Source organism: Perca fluviatilis, chromosome 16, assembly GCF_010015445.1.
Source record: "Perca fluviatilis chromosome 16, GENO_Pfluv_1.0, whole genome shotgun sequence".
Lineage (NCBI taxonomy): Eukaryota > Metazoa > Chordata > Actinopteri > Perciformes > Percidae > Perca > Perca fluviatilis.
In genome coordinates, this window is record NC_053127.1 from 18,684,411 (window position 1) to 18,707,293 (window position 22,883).

Here is a 22,883-nt window from a genome sequence, read left to right on the forward strand (position 1 = left end):
CTGGTTGAGTGTGCGCCCCATGTACAAAGGCTCAGTCCTTACCACAGGGTTCTATTCTCTCCCCTTTCCCGTCATCAGCTGTCCTGTCAAATAAAGGCCTAAAATGCCCACTATGTCTGTGTTCTCTGAGATGAGAATATATTTCAGTTGTGCATATACAGTATATGTATTTAAAAAAAATCAATACAATATATATTTTGAAGAATGCCTACTCTCGCTCACCTAAAAGTACTTTATATACTGTAGGAAAATTAACATTTTGGTTAAACCACAAAGATGCATGTCCGTTAGTTTTAAGATACACTGTAGGTCAACTTACCAAAGTGAATATATTGTATGGAAATTTTGAAATGTACTCCTCATTCATGTGTATCACACTGTTTGAGTTGTAAGGTGTGAAGCACGCTGGAACCTGTTCTCAGTTTTCTTTAATCAGTTTGCCGCCAGATGAGATCAAGAGCTTTCATGCTTGCCAAATGTCTGCTTAGCTGTACTCAGTGAATAAATTGTATTGTTAAATTTCACAACTCATTTCATGCTCAGTAATTTCTTTGTGATGAGGGTGGTCAAGTTCTGAGGGAGTCTTACAATGACTGTCAAAATGTTAGTCTGTCCTGGCAATTTAGGTGTTTCTTTTAGAAGCCAGTAAATAAAGTAATGTCAAATGTATTTATAAAGCATATTTAAAAACAGAAGGTCAGGATTTTTTTGTGCTTTACAGAAAAACTCAAAATATATTAAAACAAAAAAGCAAATAGTAACTGTAACAGACAGCAAATCTTAAAGCAGTGGACTCAGTGGATTTAGAACTGTGCTTCCATCCTTGCAGACCACATCATTTTTCTTTCTCTGTTTTCATTATTCTCTCTCTATCTGTCCATCCAGTCTCTGGTTCACTGACCTGGTTTGGATCAGCCCTAGCTACTGTCTGTTGTACATGGCGAGATTACAATATTGTTCTCCCAGTCTTTGTTCACTGGGACTCTGTTCACGTGACACTGTCCTCTGCTTCACACCTGTGAGCCTACACTTCATCTCTCCACTTGACTCAATCTCCCTCTGTTTTCTTTTCTGTCCACAACCGGTATCCATTCAAATACGCTTGAAAGATAAAAACCTTTTTATAAATGCGCACTCACTCTGCCTGCCTCTTCAAAGATCGTTTCTACCTCAGAGGAGTTACTCTCGGACTGAAGTGACCATATGTCTCTCTTTCGGTTTCATCTGTAAAGTCCTTTGTCCCTGGTCTCTGCTTTGTCTCTCCTTACATCTGCCCTGTCTGTGTAGTGTTGCCATCCCTGAAATATCAAAGTTTGTTTTTAATCTCCATTTAGTTAAAAGACAGAATGAGAGGTTTTACTCCATTAGCTACAAATAATATACTACTTGCTTATTGGCAACCATTTTTCAAAGCAGGGACTTTTAAAATGATTTCCTACCATCCAGGCGAACAATCATGTTAATTTCAGTATTTGCAGAGACTTGAAAAATGACTTGTAAACTACCTGGGAAAGGTACATTACAGTGAACAATGTATTGGTTTAATCCATTATGGACTGATAATGCAGTTTTGAGCACACATTATTTTTTTTTTTGAAAGATTATTTTTTGGCCATTATTTTGACAAGACAGTTGTAGACGTGAAAGAGGGGGAACGACATGCAGCAAAGGGCCGCAGGTCGGAGTTGAACCAGCGGCCACCTCGTCGAGGAGTCAACCTCTATATATGGGCGAGTGCTACCAACTGAGCTACCTGGGCGCCCATGAGCACACACCATTTCAAAAACCTTTCATTGTTAGCGTGCTCTAGAGCACGACATCAAAGATTTAGAGTCAGACACCAAAAGGCTTATTCAATTAATGATCATCCACACAAAAACAAAGATATGGCAATGCACATTTGGTCAGTATTAACTTATTTGCTATAAAAGGTTTGCTGATCGGCTGCCAACTGTGAAGTAACAGATGTATCAAAGCAGTCCCTGCTCGGAAACTGCTTATCATGCCAAGATTACTGTACATTGTGACTTTGCCATGAAATGATGTTGAAAAAATGTAATTAAACTGTGATGGATCACTTAATCTTAAGCACGTTTTAAGTATCTCAAATTTGAAATCAAGGGAACCCACTGGAAGGAAGAAAATCAAAATCACAGTAAAAGTTTTGGAAATTGTCATTCAACTACAGTAGGATATACGTTGTTTTTTTTCTTAGATACGGGATGCTTTAGGTACTTAACCCTTGTGTTGTCCTTCGGGTCCCAGTGACCCGAAGGACAACACAAGGATTATGTACTTTCGTTTACTTTGTTGAGAATTGCTCTCTAAACAAGGGTTAATACAGCACCTTAGTTCTTGTTTGTACAGCATTTTGGCCAGCTTAAACTGTGTTTAAATGTGTTCTAGAAATAAACTTTACTTACTTACTTTACAAGAAACAGGGTTTAGAGAGCAATTCTCAACAAAGTAAAGGGAAGTACATAATCCTTGTGTTGTCCTTCGGGTCACTGGGACCCGAAGGACCACACAAGGGTTAAGTCAATAAATGTTGCTATTGTAATAACACTATTAGACATTCCTTTGCCGACAATGGTTTTCTGACATTAATTTATTTATATTTGCAGCGTTAGTGTTTGAAGTTTATAGTTGCACGATGGTCATGCGGTGAGATCAGCCATTTGTGAATGACTGACATTTCATTTCCTGTTGTTCTTCATTAGTCACTGCGTTTCCGTAGCAGTCTCTTTCTGATATTGGTCATTTATCCTCATCAGTTCTTTCTTTTTCAAAACATGTCACAGAAGTTTTGTTTCCAAGTATACAAGCTGTTGCAACAGTGCATCACCTCGGCTTAGGAAGTTTAATGTCTGCTTTGCATGTTTTCCTTCTCCGTCAGATCCATGGTGGGCACCTCGCTACAGCACCTTCCACACCAGAGCTTCTGTCAACACATGCCTGCCTTGGAATGGCTGTGAGTCTGCTCTGACAGTGTACTTGTGTGTGTGTGCAGGTGTGTAGTGCATGTGTGTGGTTCGGTAGATATCTGTGCTCAGACAGACGGATGTGTGTGTTTGTGCTTGTGTGCATACGTAAGGTAAAAACAAATGGTAGACACAGGTGATGGGTTACCTTTTTTTTTTTTTGCTCACAGGGATCTTGAGGGAAACCAGATTCAAACTCTCAACTACTCAATCTTGAAGACCTGCAGTAAGCTTGAAGTTCTGTGAGTACTCCACTTTAAAATGTAATAAAAGTCCAAGATGCTTGAAACACAATCAGTTTAATGGGTTTACAAGAGTAATAGGCCATTTTTCCATTCCATTTAGGGATCTTTTGAAGTTTCCCAAGTTTCTCTAAGTAAATAGAGGTGCATAAACACAATCTGGTTTTGATGTTCCTGTTTCATATTTAACACAAAGACAAAAATAGCACATTTTGGACTTTTCTTACTTTTTATCAACTGCTGCATTGTGTTCTAACATGGGATTGAAAAGAAGGCACTGACCTTACAAAGCAGCCGGAGAAGGGTAGCATGGTTTGGTGTACTGGCAGCAGCCTTTCGCGAAGTTTGCTACGAATAAATTCCAGCTGGCTTTGTCTGCTCTGATGTTTTCAAGTCCCTCAAATGACAAAGGAACCACATTTTTAAACAATGCCTCAACACAACTGTACAAGCTTGTCACCAGTGTTGGGGAGTAACGGAATACATGTAACGGCGTTACGTATTCAGAATACAAATTATGAGTAACTGTATTCCGTTACAGTTACAATTTAAATAGTTGGTATTTAGAATACAGTTACATTTATGTTAAAATCAATGGATTACATGACGATACTTCTCTGTTTCACGAGTTTATTCACTCTGAATAAATTAAGGCAACTTAACCCTTGTGTTGTCCTTCGGGTCCCAGTGACCCAAGGATTATGTACTTCCGTTTACTTTGTTGACAATAATTGCTCTCTAAACAAGGGTTAATACAGCACCTTAGTTCTTGTTTGTACAGCATTTTGGTCAGCTTAAACTGTGTTTAAATGTGTTCTAGAAATAAACTTTACTTACTTACTTTACAAGAAACAGGGTTTAGAGAGCAATTCTCAACAAAGTAAACGGAAGTACATTATCCTTGTGTTGTCCTTCGGGTCACTGGGACCCGAAGGACAACACAAGGGTTAATGCATTTTCCAGAAGCCCCGATATGAAATAGAAAAAAATAGCTATTTGCGTGATCAGTCACAATGGAGTCGGAACCGGCACGACAGAGCCAGGGCAGCAATAAGTTTCTATCTTGGAAATTCAAACAGCATTTCACATTAAAGAACGAACAGGGAGAATGAAATATAACTGTGCAGTGCAGCCTCTGCTTGCCAGCAACCAGCCTCCTTTCAGCGTCCAAATTACTCCACTTCCAACCTGAATAGAAGAAGCATCTTAAAGTAAGTTATTTTTTAATTAGCCAAGAGTAGTCGTCTGCTGTAGTTTTACTGGTCACCTTGCTATTTTAACATTGACGTGCGACTTTACATTCTCCTATGTGCTGATTTACTAGCTCCAGAGCCGTTTAAAGACTGACTAGCCCCGTTTGACATGCTAACTAACGTTAGCTAAAATTAGCTTGTGGTAGCTTAGACCGCGGTTAGATTTTTGTAGTATGCAGTTCGGGACTACCAATACAATAATCTATCTGCTTGTTCAGGTACACATTCAGCTAGTTGGAATAAAAAGAACACACCATTATAGGCCTGTTTAGTAAGATGGATGTGATAGCTGCATTCCTACACTTATAAAACGCAATTCAATGTGGAAGTAATCCTGAAGTAATCCAAGTATTCAGAATACGTTACTCAGATTGAGTAACGTAACGGAATACGTTACAAATTACATTTGTGGGCATGTATTCTGTATTCTGTAACGAAATACGTTTTGAAAGTATCCTTCCCAACACTGCTTGTCACAATGAACATCATAGGAAAAGTCTGAATCTTAAAACTACACCTAAATGAAAGTCATCCATCCAGACTAGACCTGAGGCTGTCGATAGTGTTACAAGGAACAAAGAATTTGGTATCATTGAAATGACATCACGCAAAGACATCCAGCACTTAATGTCTAACTCTTAATGTTGACACGAGAAAGGTAGAGGACGCACTCTCACTAGGTTTTATCTAAACTGTCAAACATAAATACAAGCTTCGATGTAAAACTTTGTTACAGCATCAATTTATTTTAAATCTTTGTGAAGATTTCGCCACACTGTAAATAAAGGGCACCTATTTAATTTCTCTCGGGAGGAAAAAAGCACAGTTTGAGTCTTTGAGGAAGGCTCTTAATCTGCCTTTTAGTTTTTTGCCATCCAGTGGTGTGTGTTCCCACCAGATTAAGCCTCTCTGTTTATGTCTTATGTTTCACCATGTTCAAACTTAAGAAGAATTTGTGATCGTAATAGAATAGACAGAAAGTCAGCACTATGCCTCAGAATGAGTATACAATTTGCAGCGTGTCAATCCAACTTCACTTTTCTGTGTTGAGGTGTCATGTTGAATCTTGTCAGTCTCGTCATTTTGACCCTGGGCAGTGAAGTAAAAGAGCAGTGCTTGTTTCTCCCTTATTGGCACTGTTTAGATGGCCTTGAGCAAGCTATTTATCTGCCATATGCTCCAGTGTTGCTCTGGGCAGCATATGGCTGTGAATTATTTGTATGCGCAAGCAAAGGATACCATTTTTTTTTATAAACAATGCAGAAACCCTTTTTCCAGGGCTGTTTAAGTGAGCATTGAGTTGTGTTAATGGGAAGAGCATTGTGGGAATTGGTAGCCATATGTTCAGTTACTTCAACAAATTATATTGCATCTAGTCACTGCAAGGCTCCACCACAGGGGATTGAAACACCACTTTCCACACAGTTTCTGACAGCAGCTCTGTCCTGTTCAGATTGCTGATGGACAACAAGATCAGAAGAGTTCCCGAAAACACCTTCCAGTCTCTGTGGAAACTAGCTGAACTGTGAGTACCATTCTGTTTGTATCTTTATCATTCTGTTCACATGAAATAATTCCGTTTGTATCCGCTGACATTAAATAGACTGAGAATTTGAGAAAAAGTTTCTTATTGATAAGATAACGGATTCTCTTTCTCGAATTTCATTATTTTACTCACCCATCCGCAGATCTTTATCAGCTTTACACATTTCTTTTGAAGCTATAGTGCGAAATGTTTCTGGCGCCCCCATGAGGAATTCTAAGTAATGACAACAAAACTGCCAGCGCGTCCACATGATACAAGCCTTCTGTGATCTCACACAGTTACATAGTGTTGCTTTAAAGTCACACTAAAATACGGAGCCCCCCTGGTCCCACTTTGTCAAAAAAAATTATTTATAACTATCTTGTGGCCTCAAGATACTATCTCATGGCCTCAAGATAGTATCTCGAGGCCTCAAGATACTATCTTTAACTGACACGTAACCATGATCAGCTTTGTGGGAAATTAAGAATCAATGCCACCGACATAACCAATCACACTATGACAGACTCTCCACTTAGCATAGAGATGTAGTGTAGTGCAATACTTCACATTCTGTGCAATATTCTCTGTTTTAATATTCAGTGTGCAATATAGTTTGCTGCAGTTCTGCTTCTATTTATTTACTAGTACGGTTCATCACAATTCTGTTAATACAGTAATGTAAATATTGTAGGCTGCATATCCATAGTCCTTTATAATTCTTCTTATTTTATAGCCTATATTTATACTTTTTACATGTATATATGTCACAAAGTGAAGTCAGGCAGCCAGAGTTTTCTTATGTTGTAAATAGTGTGGTGTTTTGGTTTGCCTGGCACAGAACTGAAGACTCCTCCCAGCGCACCTGAGGCAGATCTCATCAGGAGAGATGCTGGAGGAACACGCTCCACATTTTGATAATGAATGGCTGAAACACAAGGAGGAAAGAGGAGCGGATAGAGAGCGAAAAAGAAACGTTGGGGACGGAGCACAGATAGACGGGCAGGACAGCGGAGCCGGAGGACAGCTGTGGATGTTTGGAGGATCGGCGCGTTGGCGTTGTGTGAGTGCGAATTGGGCAAAAATAGAAAATCTGATTTCAACAATACTATAGAGAAATGGACTACAGTCTTTATCCTTTTCTGTTTGAGGGAGGGGGGAAGAGGGCCAGCAGCACGCAACGTCCACTCTGCTTTTTCCGTTCGGGCCACAACGCCAACGCGCCGATCCGCCAAACATCCACAGCTGTCCTCCGGCTCCGCTGTCCTGCCGTCTATCTGTGCTCCGTCCTGCACTCCTGTAGCGTCCGCTCCTCTTTCCTACTTATGTCTCAGCCATTCATTATCAAAATGCGCTCCCGGTGTGTTGGAGCGCGTTCCGTGTTCCTCCAGCATCTCTCCTGATGAGATCTGCCTCAGGTGCGCTGGGAGGAGTCTTCAGTGCCAGGCAAACCAAAACACCACAGATAGACGGGCAGGACAGCGGAGCCGGAGGAGGTACGTATCTCGTGGCCACGTGATAGTTATAATTAATTTTTTTTGACAAAGTGAGACCAGGGGGGCTCCGTACTAAAATTAGTACAAAGTTGTGGATTCTGAGCCCGTAAGTGATTTACAGATGGACAGTTAAGGATTAATGTAATAATCAATTTAACTTAAATTAATAATCAAGACATGCGATAACATCACAGAATTGCATAACATTTAAACACAATACATGGTTTACCATAAAACAAATTGAAATGAAAATACTGTGTTTTGCTGAGATTTATTTTGGTAAATGACATTTTGATTATTCCCTGCTAAGCAAAATTTTGGAAGGATATGCTCAAATTACTTTAATTAGTTAGTATTCATTCATTTGATCCTCTGCTAGTTATTAAAAGAAATGTTAGGAAAGAAAGTAACTTTAGTTAATTTCCTGTAAACATGAAAAATATCCACAATCCATGTTTGGTAATGAATGAGTGAACTATGAATGTAAGTGAATCTGCATGTTTCTCATTTAGCTTTTGTCTTTATAATTACCATTTCCTTTAATTTTCTCTCTCTTTCACTGTGTTAAGGAATCTGTCCAGCAACAGGATCAGGGAGTTGCCAAAAAACACCTTTAAGAGCCTCTCCAAGTCCCTTCTTAAACTGTGAGTAATCGATAGTCTGGCTGCGAGTAAAGAGGATTATAGAAGGGGATTATGGTATATTAGGTGTACAAACACTTTGGGGATCTCCAGATTTAAGGTTGAATTCAGAGAACATGCCTTTATCTTACTGTTAATGCCTCCCAAAGGAAAGGAACTCAGACAATGAAAGCATCTAAACACCTACATAAGAGTTTTCTGTTATTCTGGATGATTAGACCTCTGCTCAGGTTGAAGGTGGGCCGGAGCTTTGATGGGAATTTGTTAGGTCACAAATCTCATCTACCAATAAGAATGATAAAGTAATTTGTCCTGCTGGAGCTAACAGGAGACTCAGGAAGATGTCAATCAACCAGTCTAAAGACCCCCCCACCCCACCCCCCACAATCCTGGGAAGAGTTCTAATCAGCCAGATTAACTGAATACACAGTCGGTGTTCAGAGCCTTTTAAAGGGAGTATTATGCAGAACAAAAAATGTTTTGGTCTTGTGGTGGACCTTGCTGTCAGATGTTTTTGTAGTGTTGTAAAAGCAAAACATTTGAAAAGCCATTGAGAACTGGCTCTGGAAAAATATAAATTCGAATTTCAATAGACTTTTTTTTTTTTTTTTGCTTCCTACCTTTTGACTTATCGTCGACAGGAAAAAGTTCAAGTGTAACTGAATACATGATGATGAATGATGATGATGATGATGATGATGATGATGATGGCTGTGCTCCATCAGTTTCCTGTAGGCTTTACAGTGAGCCAGCATTCACAACACCAGGGGTGCATTTCACTTCCCATAAATTGCATCCCTGGTTCCTCCACTTGACACATCACAGCTACTGGCCAGAATACAAATTATTAGTATATTTGTGCCATTCATGTGTGCAGCGAGCCATCCAGCTCAGCCAGAAAAGGACTCTAATGCACATTTTAGACCAAAAAAAATGGCAGAAGCACTTCTTTGGCATATACTGTATGCAAGGTGAGCCACTTTTACTGGAATAAATGGAAGCTGTCTTGGAACACGGTGTCTGTTCCTCTTAATACATTACATCCATGTTACGTACACTTGTGCTTGTACTGCTATGACAAAAAAAATCTAAATCTGTCCACAAGAGCTTCTGCTTCACCTAATCAGTATGCTCACCTAAAATGACCATTTTGTATGCACACTCATACCTTTGACCTATTAAAATATCCCTGCAAAGATCGCTCATTAACATTTCTGTATACGTGTTCAGTAAAAAGATGTGGCTTGTGAACAGTTGTTTCTGTGAAAGGATGGGCAAGACCAATGATCCTGTCAGAGTACTGACACTTAAATAATGCTAGTATAGAGTTAATGAGCTTCAAACTGTTTTAGTTAGTATTGAACCTGAAGCAGTAGGAAACTTTCTGTGATATGAATGTCAGAAATGTGTTTAATAGACAGAGTAGTTAGACTAGTTTGTGATAAAAACTTTAAATTGAGTTTGAAATCAGTTTCACAGTCTTTTGTGCAGTTTCAGTCATTATGTCTCTGTGGGCTAAAGAGTAATTGATGCCCAGAGTTATAAACTGTGCTGCTGTCTGTTTCAGCCTGCTTTTAACATTTCACAAGAGAACGATATCAATCTGGCAAACTCGCCAAAGGACAATTTATTTTAGCATTGCTTCAATTGAACACATCCTTTAATGTGGTGTGGGATCTACAGTACAGAAAATAGATTATATATTATTTAAATTGTTCAAATCAGTCATCTCATGTTGCTTGATACACTTGACAGTGGTACTGTAAAAATACCCACACAGTGCACACGTGCAGTAAAATTCACATCAGAATATGTCCAAGCGATGATGACACACACACACACACACACACACACACACACACACGTATTTCAGCCAGACATGAAATTTCACCCAGGCAGGATTTATTGAGTTTGTCATCATATGTTCCTTGTTGCAGAAATATCTCCCACAATCCCCTCCTCCGCATTCACCCCAGCCACTTCCACCACCTGACACACCTTCAGTCTCTGTGAGTACACTCAAACGCGCAAATTAACTTCTTGCTGAAGCCAGTTCGATGGTGAAATATGTTTTGTTTTCTTTAGGGCTCTGGAGGGGATAGAGATCCCAGACATTCAGACTAAGATATTTCTGCCTATGAATAACCTCTCCCACATGTACGTACAATCCTACACAAGTATTACAATCCTCACATAGGTGTGTCATCACTGAATAACCCAACATGACGTCTCTCCTCCATGTTTCATTGTTTGTCTAACTGTCTTTCTCCCTCGTTTCTTCTGCTATCACCTTCTATTTGTGTGTGCTTCTTTTTTCTGCCAGCTACTTTAAGAAGTTCCAGTACTGCTCCTATGCACCCCATGTCAGGTCCTGTAAGCCCAACACAGATGGCATCTCTTCTTTTGAGGACCTGCTGGCTAACGTAGTGCTGCGGGTGTCTGTCTGGGTCATGGCCTTCATTACTTGCTTCGGTAACCTCTTTGTTATCGGCATGAGGTCACTGATACGAGCAGAGAACAACCTGCACGCTGCCTGCATCAAAGTCCTCTGCTGTGAGTAACCACACCACTGTACTCTCAGGTATACTACTGTATGTGCAGATACAGAACAGAAGAGTTGTTCATGGTGCTGTTCGCTAGTTGTAGGTGAACGTGGGCCCCCCCCCCCTGTTAAAAATTAATAATTGCCTATTGGAAATAATACTTGAATACTTAAATAAATGTAGCAACCACCGAGTCAAGTAGCCTGGGTCCAGACCTCTGAGTCACTGCTCACATCTCTGAGGTGAAAGTAAAATCACTGTTCATCTGTTGTATCAGGCCTTGAGGGAATATACTTTGATAAAAAAAAAAAGGGAAGACTGTTCAAAAGTTAAAGGTAAACTCTAGCCTTTAAAAGCTAACAGAGTAGCAGGGATCTAATGGAGTTTGTATGGCAATAACAGTGCTGTTGTCCAGACTGGTGCAAGATCAACCACATTTTGTAATGTTTGTATGTAAAACATATTGAAATAAGTTGTGAAATGAGACACCAGGTGGAGCAAGACTGCACCATTTGGACCCTTTATGCTCCACATTGGTTATCCAGAGACCTCTTTTGACGCACTGAATCCTTAGTTTTTGAAAGAAGAGTAAAATAAAACTACAGAGGGCAAAATGTGAGTTAGATGTTTTATATATATTTTGAATTTAAAAAAAATTAAAGTTGGAGTGACACCTTTATGATAAAGATTAAGGGAGTGTAACGCCAAAACACAAATCTTAGAGTAAATGCAAATTGCAAAATCTTTAAGTTTGCTAGTTTTATTCCTTGTATGAAAGTCAATTATAAGGACCTTAAGTGAGATACATTTCCTTTTCTTTTTTTAATATCTTGATAAGATTCCAATTAAAAACATACTTACAAATTCAGCTTTAAAAAGGCTTAGAGTTGTTATCAAGATTAATTTCCAAATAACCATTAATAAGTGACTCTCCGTCTTTGTGGCGGCTTTTGCGTGTAGAAATAATGTTCTGTGTTATTTTAATGAAAAATGTTGGGTCTGCCAGCAGCTGACAGATGGACTGAGAACTAACCCACACGGAGCACCTCTCTCTGTAAATGCTCTCATGTTTGTCACGATATGTCTGATTGTTCAGGTGCAGACTGCCTCATGGGTGTGTACCTGTTTTTCGTTGGAGTGTTTGATGTGAAATTCCGCGGGCAGTACAATCGTAACGCCCTGCTCTGGATGGAGAGCGTGGAGTGTCGGACTATTGGATTCCTGGCCATGCTTTCCTCAGAGGTAACTTAATCCAACACATTCTCACTTCCAACTTGGTTTAGTTAGCTGTTTAGCTTTCTGCCAGGCATCGTTCTGCCAGAAAAGTCAGGCGACGTGGTCTAAAGAGCGACAAAGTACAGAGAGGGAGGAGGTCACGGTAGATGAATTAAGTAAGGGTGAAGCACAGGAGTTTCACCCAAGAGGGTTTTGAGTCCTGTGAGAAATGAAAAGTCAATGTTGACTCACTATTTTTATACTTAGTTGACTTAATATTAACCTAACCAAACTACACAGTTTGGTTAGGTTATGCAACTAAACTACTTGGTGAGGTATAGGAAAATATTGTGGTTTGAATTTCAATAAATTTAAGATCCTTTCACAACGTTAACTGTGTGTTAGAGAGACGAAAGCTAACTTCTCCCATGTTCCCTCCGTACACAGACATTTTGGCGCTCTTTATACCACGTCATCTCACAGGGCCGCGGTCAAACAGATACTCTGATGGAAGTAAGTTGCAAGCTGAGTGTGTGGCATACAGATGCTAAATTGTGCCTTGTGCATCAGTATCAGATGCTGAGGGCCGCTGACCATGCTGCCATATTTGACCCCCGCTTACAACCACAAACTGTAATACATATCCAAGATATTTCTCTGTTCCTTTTAAGCTGTCAATTATACACTCTTATTCTGCTGGTACTGCTTCTTTTTTTTATCCGATACCATATCAGATTCAACATTTTATCAGCCCAGGATCCAGCTACTGTGTAGGCTCTGATTTTAGTTTGCTTGAGGGAGGAATTTGATTATCATCCGTTTCTGCTGTGTTTTATGCACACAGGGAGTGACACTTTCAGAGCGTTATATGCTGAATTTAATTTTAATTTTCATGAAATCTGTTTTATTGGTGTTTTTTTTTCTGACTGACACTAGGAATGCATCAATCTAACTTATATCTTCAGATTGTAGCAATGTGACTGACAACAAAAGCAAACATAGATGTAAAAAGTGCACGGTTTAAAATATAAAAAAACAGTATTACTAATGTTTTATGTGAAAGGACTTCAAGGCATTTTGGTGAAACTTGACTTTTGTGAGAAAACTCAGTGTGTGTTGGCCACACGTGATAAATCCCCATTAAAAGGTGCCCACCTTTTAATGTGGATTTATCACGTGTGGCCAACACCTAATCAGATCGATGCATCCTTAACTGACCTCTGATGTCATGGGCATATTTTTGAAGCTATCTGTGTACAAACAACAGTGGACTACTTTATTGATTAATGAACCGTACCAATGTAATTGGTTTATAAGTTGTTGTACAAATAGAGAAGACAAGCAGAAAACAACAAACATGAAGGTTGTGTTAAGGTAATTTGTGCAATGAAGAGATTGCTTTTAGTAGCTCATTGTCAAGTCTCAATTGGCCTTAACAAAAACACCTGAATGCACCAAAAAGGAGTTTTTAAATATGCCCTGGCTCGACAGCATTGGCACACATTTCAAAATTGTGACGAAAAAACAAGCAAAGGTACATAGATAATTTATCTGAAGCACGTTTCAAGCATCTGCATTCTTCTATCATTAGTTTAAGATAAACCCAATGTCTATCTGGAAGGAAGGAAATAAAAAAAGTTTATGGTATGCTTTGGAAAATGGTTGGCAGAATTGTTATTGTAACATGTTCTTCTTTAAGTTTCATAGTGAGTGTTTTCCCTCAGGTGTCTGTTCTCCTCCTGACCTACCTGACTCTGGAAAAGTTTCTAGTTATTGTCTTCCCCTTCAGCAATCTGCGCCCAGGCAAACTTCAAACTGTGGTGAGCTACTTTGTACTACTAATACAGAAATGCTGCAAAAATAAGTGGGTGCTGAAGGTCTTATTTTCACATTAATTGAATTGGATCCTTTTTGTGCTGTTTAGCAGTTTACTGCTCACTTCAGTTGTTTGGTGTTTAAATCTCATGTGGATTTGCTGTCTTGTAGTAGTTTTTCTTTGAAAAGATTGAGCTATTATTGTGAGCTATTACCTGTTCTGCTGAGCGCTCAACTGGTGCACTTTGGTGTGAAGCACTTTGTGGCCTTTGCTGTAGCTATGTTTAGCTATGACATACTGCTGATCCTAGTTACAGCAAGGTGAAGCCAGGAAATCAGTTTAATGTGTGGAGGTGCAGCATGTCAGCGTTGGCTCACAGAGAGGTGTGTGTGTGTGTGTGTGTGTGTGTGTGTGTGTGTGTGTGTGTGTGTGTGTGTGTGTGTGTGTGTGTGTGTGTGTGTGTGTGTGTGTGTGTGTGTGTGTGTGTGTGTGTGTGTGTGTGTGTGTGTGTGTGTGTGTGTGTGTGTGTGTGTGTGTGTGCCTAATTCTTTATCAAGATTAAAGAAGATTCTTATCAAAACATTATTATTATATAAACATTATTTTTTTACGCTTTTACCCTTCAGGAAGGAAATAAAAGTACTAAGAGTACTTTTTGGTTCACTTTAGTTAAGCTCAACTTTTTCAAATGCTGTGCTGAAAAACTCAATGACCACATAAAGATTACAAATTAAGAATATAATATTTTAACACAGGTAATAAGCGTTAAACAGCTGTTATTTATGTGTCACAATCACTGCCTCATTTACAGCTGTGTGGCTTTCAGCTGTCATATCATATAACACTTCACACTATTACTCTGCTTGTATACTCCACCACCTCAACCTCCTTTTTATGTGCTATATTTTGTTGTTGTTGATTTAACTCAAATCTGATGTTCTTGTTTGTTATGGGGGATTGTTTAAGAGCTCCTTCAAAGAGCAGAGCATTTTCAGTCAATTCTGACAGTATAACCATTTGCTAATAATGCTCCTACGTCTGTGGGCCAGTTGTTCAAAACATTTAATCTGGATCAAAATTATCCGGATTTGGAAATACCATTTTTTGCTATCCAGGATCAGGTAATCTGTTTTACTTTTATGCCAGTTTTTCAAAGCAACATTGGATTGGATCACCCTTATCCAGATAGACAGTTTTCAAGATTACCAAATCCGGATTACCAGTGCTGTAAATGGGACAACATATCACAATGTGGGCTACCAGCTATGTAAAGAACAGGTAGGCGAGCCAACATGGGGTCACTATAAGTGTTTCTTATTTTAGACAAAACACAAAAATAACAAACATCCACTTCCATTCATAATTTCTTTTATGACCCCTCATCTGAGTTACAACAAATAAAAACAAATATAAATTAACAAATATATTGTGGATATTTTGAAAATGTCTTAAAAACAAAACAAAAGGCTAAATGTCTAATAGTTTACAAAATAAAGAATGTTCAAGGTTCTTCTTCATCTGAGGAGGAGAGAGCAGCATTTCCAAGCCCTGCTTTTAGGAGGCAGAGCTGAAGTTTGGCTTTGGTTTGCTGCAGTTTGGTCAGCTTGATTAGTTCCTCTGCCAGGACGATCTGTGCTTCTGCTCTTTCAGTTTCTCGTTTAGACATGGGGACAAGATCATTTTTATTTTATTTTTACTTTACTATACTGAATAGCTTAATTGGTAGCCTATGTCTACTTCATCTACTTTATCACTGTTACAACGGTTACAGAAGTCAACTGCAAAATATAAATAAAAGTATATACACTACATGATACAAATGTATTATTTGACCAATTTTACATTTGCTTCCTGGAATCCACCTTGAAATCCTACCCCCTGTTGGAATCAGGATAATCCTGTTTTTTTGGATCAAAGTTATCCAAATCCTACTGACAAGTTTTGAACAACACAAACTGAAGGTTTGATCCAGATTAAAACTAGGATTGGATTCCGTAATCTAATCGGATTTCAGAATCCTTCTTTCCCTTTTGAACAACCCATTTACAAGATTTGATCCAATCCGATAACCAAAATCCGATCAGATTACCTTTGAACAACTGGCCCCTTGATGTAAATCAGACTGAAAGCGGGTGCTCTGTGTGAAAGCTCTGCCACATCCTGTTTTCTTTCTCAAAGAGTCTAGAAGAAGGTAGCACCTGAAATGACTTTTTAGTCAACAGGAGACAACTAGACTGAACTAAATATTTTGGAGCTGTAGTTAATTAAATTACAATGAAAGTGTGGAAATCCAATGAGTTTTGCTTAAATCCTTTTTCATTATGGGCTTGTAGAGCACTCTGTCAGAAATCCTAACACCATGTTTGTCGTTCCGCTACAAGGTGGCCCTGGCCTCTATCTGGGTACTGGGGTTCATTATTGCTGCTGTGCCCCTAATGAATGAGGACGTCTTCGGAAACTACTACGGACGTAATGGGGTCTGCTTTCCCCTGCACTCTGACAGGCAAGAAAAACCTACAGCCAAAGGATATTCAACAGGGATTTTTCTGGGTAAATGGAAGAAAGATTGTATTTATTTTTTCTTCTTCACATGAAAAAACACTGTAGAGTGATCAAATGCACTGAAACTAAAATGTTATGAAATGATGTAGAGCTGACTATGATGCAGCTTTATTTTTTCATCTTTCAATATCAATCTGATCCCATTTTAAGTGACACTTGTTACAAAATGTCACTGTGTACTAACTAACAGAACAGGGAACAGCATAGCATGTAAGATTGGGCTATTGCATTGCAAACACCATGGCTCCATCAACAATTCATGATTAGTCAAGGTCTTTATAACTCAATGTTCTCACTAAGGACCAGTCGAAGTCTGGCAACGGTGATGAATGAATTACAGGGGATATTCTCTCTGAAAGGGTGCCAGCATTTACATCACTAGGCTGTGTGTGTGTGTGTGTGTGCGTGTGCGTGTGTGTGCGTGCAGGGCCGGCGATTGCTATAGGCGACCAAGGCGATTGCCTAGGGCGTCAAAAGTGTTGGGGGTGTCGTTAGGTCTACTTTTCATTAATAATAGAATTAGAACGACATGCGAAATAAAACATGTTCATTAAACATGATCATCCTAGGGCGCCCCCTCAGTCACACGTTTACTTGTCAACCTTTCATTACGCGACGTTTCCAGTCTACGGGTCAGACTTAAACACACGGAGCTCTGAAGCAGACCTGTGCGTAACTTAGTGTCCACTCTCGCTGTAGAAATAGAGATGAGCAGCGGCACAGACACGGAGCTGCTGCAGGTTTATAATGGACGCGCTCTGCTGTGGGTATGCTGCGGCAGATGTGTCCCTATTTCTGCGTAGTTTTGTGTTTCCACCTCCGATGTAGAGCAGCGTGGCCTACAGCCACTTCCCTAACCTGTCTCATTCAGAGACCAGCGTCCCAAACGGGGCTCTGTGTCTGTCAGAAGGTCTGACATCTACCGTATCAACAGAGCAATCACGTAATGCACAGCAGACTATGGTGCAGATGGATTATTTTCTGAAATATAGTGACTTTATTCTTGTAGTAGCCTATTGTATTATCACTTTATTTTTCTCACAATATCACAACTCCTCCAAACCTCAGAGAACACAGATGAAATATACTGTATTTTGAATGTGCACAAAGTTTTGAAAATGAGCAGAAATCTTCTGAAATATTACAGTCCAGTGGTTTATTAATTCATTAAAATTAATTAATGTATCATTCAGGTGAATAATTTTAATATGCACATTTAAGGTGGTTACTTCCTCAACAAAAGAAGCAGAAGTGGGAAGAGTAAATGATGCCTAGGCTACATGTGTGACTCCGATATAATTAGAAACATCGATCCAAAGGAGAATAGATGAAAGCAATACAGAATGCCTGAGAGCCTTACTGCAAAATATTCCATGATGTTTTTGTATTTGCATTGTAATCTGTTTCCCTTTTTAGATAGATATATTTCCAGTATAATTGATTCAGAAAAAGGTAAAAAAAAAAAAAAAGAGAGAAAAAAGTGCATAAAAATTCACTAGAATGCAGGAAATTAAGTATTTAATGCTCAAAATGTTCAGGGGTGGCCCCCCAGACCCCCCCCCCATCATAAGTCACCATGCACACAAATCTGGAAACAAAACACTGGCCTTTGGTTTGCCAGACCAGTTATGATTATACCAAATGTTAGTGCCAACTTACATGGAAGCTAGAAACTAAAATGAACATACATTGCTACTCTATCGCTGACAGCGCTGTGGAGATCTAGCAGTGCGAGACTGGGGGGGGGGGCGCAAAACTCAATCATGCCCAGGGCAACCAAAGGGCTAGAACCGGCCGTGTGTGTTTGTGTGTGTGTGTGTGTGTGTGTGTGTGTGTGTGTGTGTGTGTGTGTGTGTGTGTGTGTGTGTGTGTGTGTGTGTGTGTGTGTGTGTGTGTGTGTGTGTGTGTGTGTGTGTGTGTGTGTGTGTGTGTGTGTGTGTGTGTGTGTGTGTGTGTGTGTGTGTGTGTGTGTGTGTGTGTGAAGTAGGTTTACTCGGGTCAGGACATTATTGAGGTTCTTCTACTTCACTTCATTATTTCAGTTTCATGCTGTTTTCAGATGTTTGACTTGTTAGCAATTCACCAAAGAGAGATTTCCCCTCTTAAATTTCTCAATGGATTTTATTTATAATTGTTTGAGGCACAAAAGAGGTACAGTTATCCATTACATCACAAAAATAAGCTAAGATTAGAAGAAAGTCCCAAAAAAAGTAATACAAATTTGTGAAGCCAAACTTTAGTTGTTTCTTCTTTGGTGAAACAATTATCCCACGACCCATCAGATTTCTTTTGTGACCCTTTGCAGGGGACTCCTGGGGAGACCACTGGACTAAACTATTTAACTGTATATAAAGTAATCAAAACTGACTCGGCCTTGATTGCTACAACATTAAAATGTTGCTCACTCATTGACTTATCAGTATTAACGATTTAATACTGTCATATATAATAATATATCAGTCACAGGGGTCTTTTTCCTTCATAATGAGTATGTACTACTTTTAAGTATATTTTTTGATAATACTTGTAGTTTTAATAAGGCAAGATTTTGAATGCAGGATATTAAGCCTACTTTTAATGATGTTTACATTAATGTATTGGTACTTTTATTTAAGGAAAGGATCTGAATACTTTTCCCCCCACTGAATTTATGCGTGTGTATTCTTTAGGTCTAAACCTGATGGCGTTCCTGGTGATCGCCTTCTCCTACTCCAGCATGTTCTACTCCATCTATAAAACCGGCATCAATGCCACAGACTTGAGGAGCAGACTGCACAGAGACGTGGCTGTGGCCAACAGATTCTTCTTCATAGTGTTCTCTGATGCCCTCTGCTGGATTCCCATATTTTTGGTGAAAGTCCTCTCACTATTGGAGGTGGAAATACCTGGTAAGAAATGAAACTGTGTTTAGGATTATTTACATTACTTTAACATCTTATAAATAACTAGATCACCCTGCTATACATCAGTGTTCTACTGTTTGAGCCCTTTATTAATGGAATAGCCAATAAAAAGCGTCCACAGGCGCGTACTGCTTAAAAATGTGGACAACTTTGCTCCTGTTCACTTTTAGGCACCATCTCCAGCTGGGTAGTCATCTTCATCCTTCCCATCAACAGCGCCTTGAACCCCATCCTGTACACCTTGACCACCAGCTTCTTCAGAGAGCAGGTGGAAGTCTTACTCTGTCGTTGGCAAAGAAGACATATATTGAAAAAAGACCGCAAAAGCCTCACCTCATCTACGATCTTCATGGACACGTCACGGCCTCCTTGCTACCAGCCACCAGCCTACCTCCAGTCACTTACCGGCGCAGATCCCCGCTACGCTTAAGAGAGGCAGGAACTTTCCTTGCACTTCGTGAACTACTCGCCAAGGGCCTGTTGCTGGTTATATCTTGAGGCTCCCACATGACAGTAGCACTGTTTTAATGAGACTGGCTTTCCAGTGGAACAATATTAACAATCACTAAGCTGTCTTGCCAGGCTCTAAGGTGCTCCACATTCTAAAAATGACAACAATTAGACGCTTTGGACATGAGGAGCCAGGGATTAAACCAGCAACCTTACAATTAAACGATGACCCCCTGTACCACTTCAGCTACAGATGCCCCGATGCTTGTCTGCTTATGTGGCCGTACAGTAAAGTGAAGATAAGAATAACGATGGATGAAAGGATAAATACCAGCATGTACTGTACATCTCACTGCCACCCAGAGGACGATCAGAGTGGACTTAAAATGTCTTAAAATCAAGCAAGAAAAGTGCCTATTATACTTGTAGGATACATAATGTCCCACATACATTTAGTGACTCATCAGATGCTGAGCTGAGAAACAGGTTCAAGGATAAATGCTTATAATGCTGGGATTATACAAATGAAACTGCAAATCAGCATTTATTTGTTGTAATGTCCACAAAAGCTAATCCATGTTTGAAATTCAAATGCCAAAATCCTATTGAAATGCAGTCCATTTTACATGCAATTGTAATATCTTCTATTAAAATTAAAATGAATAATTAAAAGGTAATTATGCTATCCAAATAATCCACGACACTTATTATGCTCTCTGCTTCCTCCCTCTGTATTTCTGCTCTCCATGTTTGCTTTTGTTGTCGTCTTTTCTCTTTCTGGTAATTTCTCTTGCTCCATCAGTTGTTAAGTTTACTGGCCTGATTAGCTTTCCTGAATTATATTTTGCTCTGTAATACCACTTTGCTAGAGCCGCCTCTACACAGAAATGTAGAAACTGAAAAAGGAAGGAGTGAATTTGCATGTAGCAGGGTTGATGTGTGATCATGTGAAACTGTTATATAAATGCCACAAATTACATTTAATTTATGAAACAAATCTGAAAATGAAATGTTCAATAGCCCATTAAATTATAATGTTTGACACTTTAATGACATTTTTTAAGGTTTGTAGTAAAGGAGATGAGAATATTACGTGGTTAACATAATGTGCTTTTGAATTATGTTAAAAGGTAAAAATGTAATTGTCAATGTGAATTGTATTGAATTACGGTAGGTTAGGATTATAATAAATGTACAAGGCACTTAAAATATGAGAGAAACCAGTCAATGGGAGAAAAACATGAGAAAGAGACTATGTAGCAGTAGCGGCTATCTTCCTGTTCCCCACTAACTGTAAACTGATGTTCATTTCTGCCATATTTTGTAATGTTATTCTGATGTAATGGGTGTAATCTTAATATTTCATTACTTGTTTATTATGTGCCATTTTGTAAAATCCAAATGCATGTGCAGTATGTGCTCTGACTATTTATGAACCTGAACCAATATGCTGTATAGCATATTGATACCATAAAATCATACTTTTATTGTACAGACCTCCTGATTGCGTGACTGACCGGGACTGGATACAAATATTTGGTTAAAGCATGCAACGTATCACTAATGAAGAAATGTCTAATTCTGATTTGTTATCATTGCTTCTATTAATACCTTTGTATAGTGATATATAATGTGCCTTTGTTTTTGCTGCTTTTTAACAGTTGCTTTGATTCAATGACAATCAACAACCAGATAATAGTGAAAGAGCAACAAGTTATACATTTGTACTGATTTATAATGGACTATCATTTCCTATTATGCTGTGCAAGTGTGCATATGTTTGTTTTTGTTGTATAATATTTGGTACAGGAGACTTGTCTTCTCAGTGTATGTTCTGTATATCATTGTGTTTGTTGGTGTCAGGTTAGTGATTTGTCTTTATTGGTTTCCACAAAGAGATCTGACTGAAATAATAAAAACAAGAACAAACCTTAAGTACATTTAAACATGTTGCCCTTTTGTGTGAGCAATAAGCTATCAATTAGGCTACATGTAACCTAAAAGGAATGCAGCAAAAACGGAACAAGCTGACTTATAAAACACCAGCGTGCGCACACACACAAAGTTAGAAATAAGTTGTGATTAGTAAGCAATTCTGAAGATTATAAAGCTTAAAGTACCTAATAAAGAGCTAAAGCAGTGACCCACCTTACGGTTTCTTTATCTGTTTTGCTGAAAAGCTAAAACATGATAGTTGTCTATTCATATTCCAAACTGAATGGACATCTACTACTGTTGAGGACAGTGCTATTTTGGTGGTTGTCATTTTATTCCAGATAAAACTTATCACTTTGTTCAACAGTACATTTCCCATGAGCTACCACAACTTAATCAGAGCTGTTAGTTGTTCAATGCTGCCAGAACATAAGCAAATCATATGTTTACATTGTTAAATAGAAATGTATGACTGTATAGTACAGGCCAATTGATCATGACATTATTTTTTTTATCAAGGAACATCAGTAGCATAGCCTACTTTTAACAAATTGGTTTGATACATTTAAATAATTTGAAATATAGGCTAAAGAATTGATAGAAGTCATATAAAAACAGCCTATATTAGTATACATGCTGCTGATTAGTCTCGCGTTGCTAGACCTTACTCCACAGCGCTGCACAGTAAGGTCTGGCTTCTCCACACATACATTCCAAGATAGGAGAAAAAAATGCTCTGTTTGCATTTCTTTAAACCAATCACATAATCGTCTTAGGCAGCGCAAAGCTCCGAACGCAGTACGTGGCTCTGCAAAATGGTCTCAGGAAGAAACTTGGTTTGGTGGGAAATTTGCACCCTGCAAAAGAAAACGGCACATACGATATTAACCGAAGTTAACTATTACACAACACAGTAACGTGAGCTATATAAATTAGCTGATACTAATGCTGATAAAAGCAATTTGCTTGTCCATAACAAATCCCTGCCAATCGGTCCCAAAACGTTCCAGTTTATTGCACAATCCAAAATGTCTCCAAAACTTGCCTTTTTCAGCATGTAGCTTGCTACTGTAGCTCGGAATGTCTGGCTGTTGTTTCCTGAAGTGAAAGGAGTTAAAGAATGGCAACAAAAAGAAAACGGAAGGTGAGGTACATCCTGCGGAACATCCGAGGAAATTAATCATTGATCCAGACTAGTAAAAAGATAAAATAATAATATGTGGAATATGTTTAAAAAAAATTAAAGTGCTCACCTTATGAAATAATGTGTTGACTTGGATGTGTGAATAGTAGGCCTAGCCTATTTAGTGATATTTCAAAT

At 38.9% G+C, this 22,883-nt stretch overlaps 1 protein-coding gene across 1 annotated transcript in view; it reads left to right on the forward strand.

The window, feature by feature from the left end:
* The window catches only part of rxfp2a (relaxin family peptide receptor 2a), a 42,331-nt gene extending 20,764 nt beyond the window's left edge, over positions 1–21,567 (forward strand). The window contains exons 9-20 of the mRNA XM_039778090.1: positions 2,897–2,971; positions 3,152–3,223; positions 5,930–6,001; positions 8,067–8,141; positions 10,076–10,147; positions 10,224–10,295; positions 10,462–10,691; positions 11,778–11,923; positions 13,621–13,716; positions 16,094–16,262; positions 18,944–19,162; positions 19,348–21,567. Coding sequence (XP_039634024.1) covers positions 2,897–2,971; positions 3,152–3,223; positions 5,930–6,001; positions 8,067–8,141; positions 10,076–10,147; positions 10,224–10,295; positions 10,462–10,691; positions 11,778–11,923; positions 13,621–13,716; positions 16,094–16,262; positions 18,944–19,162; positions 19,348–19,607 — 1,558 coding nt within the window. The 3' untranslated portion in view covers positions 19,608–21,567. The remainder of the gene's footprint in view (positions 1–2,896; positions 2,972–3,151; positions 3,224–5,929; positions 6,002–8,066; positions 8,142–10,075; positions 10,148–10,223; positions 10,296–10,461; positions 10,692–11,777; positions 11,924–13,620; positions 13,717–16,093; positions 16,263–18,943; positions 19,163–19,347) is intronic.
* Positions 21,568–22,883: the final 1,316 nt, after the last annotated feature.